Consider the following 3,709-nt stretch of genomic DNA (forward strand, 5'->3'; position numbering starts at 1 on the left):
ATGAGCAATACCAGTTTTTTCAGTCAGCACTAGGAGTTTAGTCCCTGATAGGGAGTTAATTGGCTAAGGTCACAGAACTGACAAGTAAAAGATATATACAGATGGGAACTCAGGTCAGAGTCACTTCAAAGTCCATCTTTTATCTTAAACCTTTTTCATCATGATCATTTTCTTAAAATGAATATATAAAAAATCCTGGTAACCTAATCATATGTAAAATCTATAAAATCAAAGTCTTTAGAAAATGTTTAAGAGATAATGAAATATTTTTATTTGTTTAAAATTCTCGTCAAATAGTAATTCAATACTAGGAACTTGCTGAAAATTAAGTTTTTAATGTGTTGTTTCATTCTTAGGATGTTTTGAAGTACATAACAATTCATTTTATGCACAACAGGAATCTATAAAGTTAGGGAAGAGGATTTAAAAAAAAAAAAAACTTGTATAACCCATCACTCTGTCCTCTTGAACCTAGAAGAGTTCCTCTGTGCTCTTTCTTTGACAACAACCTAAAATAAAATGAATGCTCTTGTGAACCTGAAATTGTGTTATGCTCTTCATAAGTGGATAAATTCTTAAGTGATTAGAGTGCCAACAACATATGCACTTCATTTAGTTTTTGGAATAAGTTATAGGATTTTCTAGCATCCATCTACAGAGCAATGACCACTATTAAAATTATGTTTAGGATACAGTGCATTTATTTCACAGATACCTGGAGAGCCAATATAGAATATTACAAATGTAATACTAACGTAAATACTATTTGGTCTTTTTTTTTTTTCTTTTGAAAACATTATTAATGTAATAAATCTTCCTTCTAACTTAAACTACATTAGTCGGATATTTCAGCTTTTAAATTCATTTAACTTTTAACTAGTAGGATGCTATGATTACACGAAGTGAAAGTCTTCTTTTCCATTGGCCTTTGGAAAAGTCCAGGTCCTTTATCCCAAAATTCCATTTATGCAGTTTCTTTACAATTGTCTAGAGCACTATATTTGTTCTCCAGAGTGAAGACCAGAAAGGAAATCCACAGGCTAACGTGCATTGTAAGGTGTAGTATAAATCTAGAACTTTTAATCTTGGGCCGTCTGCTGATATAACTGGGCCATTATGTTAGTGTATATTGGATCTAAGAAGATTTTCATATCAAATGATTATTTTCCCTTAATTTTATCACAGCCAAAGCCAAATGACAAGAAGTACAGATAGATATATCGTCTAAGATAAACATTCTAGAAGAAAGTTAAAAAGATAATTCCTTTTCATATCATATTTCACGTTACATTCATTAATTTATTAAATATAGTTTTAAATGGCACCCTGGAGCTAGGCAATTGTAAATAGCAAAGCAGAAAGGATAGTGAACAAGACAGAAAAGGAATGTGCCTTCATGAAATTTTGAGTTAGGGCAGGAGATTTTCAATATATTTCTATTTATTGATTTACTGCTTACATACTTCGAAGTAGAGTGATATTGGTACATAGAAAGGAGACAAGTAACCTAATTTAACCCACTAACACTCCAAGCAAGTTTATTAACCTCAGTATATGTATACATATTTAAAGGAACCTTAAAGAGGGAACGTTGAATTGACAAGGGGTGGGCGTGGGGGAGGTCGTGGTTGCTATTTCTTTGATATCTCACTGGGCCTTACTCATGAACAGAGAAGGTAGGCATAAAAAGACCCTCTCTACAAAACAGCAGAGAGAAACTGTTATTAATTTATCTTAGTCTGGAGAGAAAACTAAGGTCAATAATTATTGCTTCTTGCACTCAGTTTAGGCGCAAAGAGAAATATTCAGAAGTTTGTATGGGGATGCTACAAGAAGCTATGTCAAAGTACCTGAACTTGAGCTCTCAGAGTCTATCAATACACACTTTGGTGTAAAAACACAGTTTCACCCAGAACATAATTTAGTGATAGTTGATTTTTTCAGGGCACCCTTAACGTCTTTGTTCCTTAAGCTGTAAATCAGTGGGTTTAACATGGGGATGACAACTGTGTAGAAAACAGAGGCCATTTTGTCCGTATCCATGGAGTAACTCGAGCTGGGTCGGAAATACATAAACAGAACTGTTCCATGAAATATAGCCACAGCGGTTAAGTGGGAGGCACAGGTAGAGAATGCCTTGTGTCTCCCCTCTGCTGATTTCATTCTAAGGATGGTAGTTATGATGTAGCTGTAGGAGAGGAGCACAGTGACAATGCTGCTCCCTACAACACAGCTACTGTAAGTGAACAACACTATCTCATTGATAGATGTATCTGAGGATGAGAGGGCTAGTAAGGGTGGGACGTCACAGAAAAAGTGATTGATGATATTAGAATTGCAAAATGACAAACGGAATGTGCAAGATGTTTGGATTGCTGAATCTACCAAACCCACAAAGTAGGCAATGGCCACCAGCTGTGTGCAGACACTCCTGGACATGGTAATTGTATAAAGAAGTGGATTGCAAATGGCTACGTAGCGGTCATATGCCATGACAGCCAACATGACACATTCCACATCTGCAAAGGCACCAAAAGAATACATCTGCATTGCACATAAATTATATGAAATTCTCTTTTGCTCAGATAAGAAATCGAGTAGCATCTTGGGGGAGACAGTGGTGGAGTAGCAGACATCGCAGAAAGACAGATTGCTCAGGAAATAGTACATGGGCGTGTGGAGTCTGGGGTCCGTGCTGATCAGCAGGATCATCCCCATGTTGGCAATCACAGTGATGCCATAAACCAGCAGAAAGAGCACAAAGAGCCCCAGCTGCACGTCCCGTCTGCCAGAAAGTCCTACAAATACAAAGTCGATAAAAACGGTGCAGTTCTCAACAGCCATCACTCAGGTCTGGAAGCCCTGGTTATGAAAGGAGAAATGGAAGTGGGGGTTTAGCACTGTCTTACTGTCTTAATAGTTAAACTGCTGGTGCTTTCTCTTATTCAGTAATTAGGAAAAGAGATAAACAATGACAAATTTGTTTAAAGGAAAATGCCTTTTCTGGGATATATTTAATTTAGTGTAAATTGATGAAATATTAATAATAACATTGCTTACATTTGTATAACATTGTACAGAGTTTGTAGGGAACTTTCATCCAAAATAAATCATGCTCTTTTCACACCTATCTATGATACTTATGATATTTTCTGCTACCTGTATCTTATATTAAGAAATTGATGACTTCAGTGTTCTAGGCAATAGTTTTTATAATTATTTGGTCCCAGTAACTCACGTGTTCTGACAAGATTATTTTTGTTTTTAGTGTTGTGGAAATGTTGTTACACCCTGTGATAGAAAAGCAGAGTTAATGAGAGTTAATGAGAGGTGCATTTGTTTTTTCCTCCTCATCAACAATTGTGGAGCAGGCAGAGCTATTGCAGGTTCCTAGGTATACCATTCCCTCACTGCCTTATTAACCTCTCACGTCCTATCCAGCCTTACTGAACAAGAGACAGAGATAATCTGTGATACAGAACCTACTGGAGCAGAGAGGGTGGTGGTCGCCAGAGAGTTTTGATAGGTCTCCATGAAGGATATGCTAGAGTGCACAGTTAGGAAGATGTCAGGGCCACCACGCTCCCTCTGATAGCTGCTGTGTTCAGGGGAGAGTCTAAAAATTATTTGGGACTTAATTGTAGGGATGCTATTATCACAGGTGACATAGAGGGATTACTTATGTATTACTGTGCGAGTCCACCAACTC

The 3,709-nt window shown here is 36.9% G+C and overlaps 1 protein-coding gene across 1 annotated transcript; it reads right to left on the reverse strand.

The window, feature by feature from the left end:
- Positions 1-1,905: 1,905 nt before the first annotated feature.
- LOC105309753 (olfactory receptor 5W2-like) lies at positions 1,906-2,844 on the reverse strand. The gene has a single exon (XM_011385949.1). The coding sequence runs from the start codon at positions 2,842-2,844 to the stop codon at positions 1,906-1,908; it is 939 nt and encodes a 312-aa protein (XP_011384251.1).
- Positions 2,845-3,709: the final 865 nt, after the last annotated feature.

The sequence above is a fragment of the Pteropus vampyrus genome, unplaced genomic scaffold, assembly GCF_000151845.1.
Source record: "Pteropus vampyrus isolate Shadow unplaced genomic scaffold, Pvam_2.0 Scaffold836, whole genome shotgun sequence".
In the NCBI taxonomy this organism is placed as follows: domain Eukaryota; kingdom Metazoa; phylum Chordata; class Mammalia; order Chiroptera; family Pteropodidae; genus Pteropus; species Pteropus vampyrus.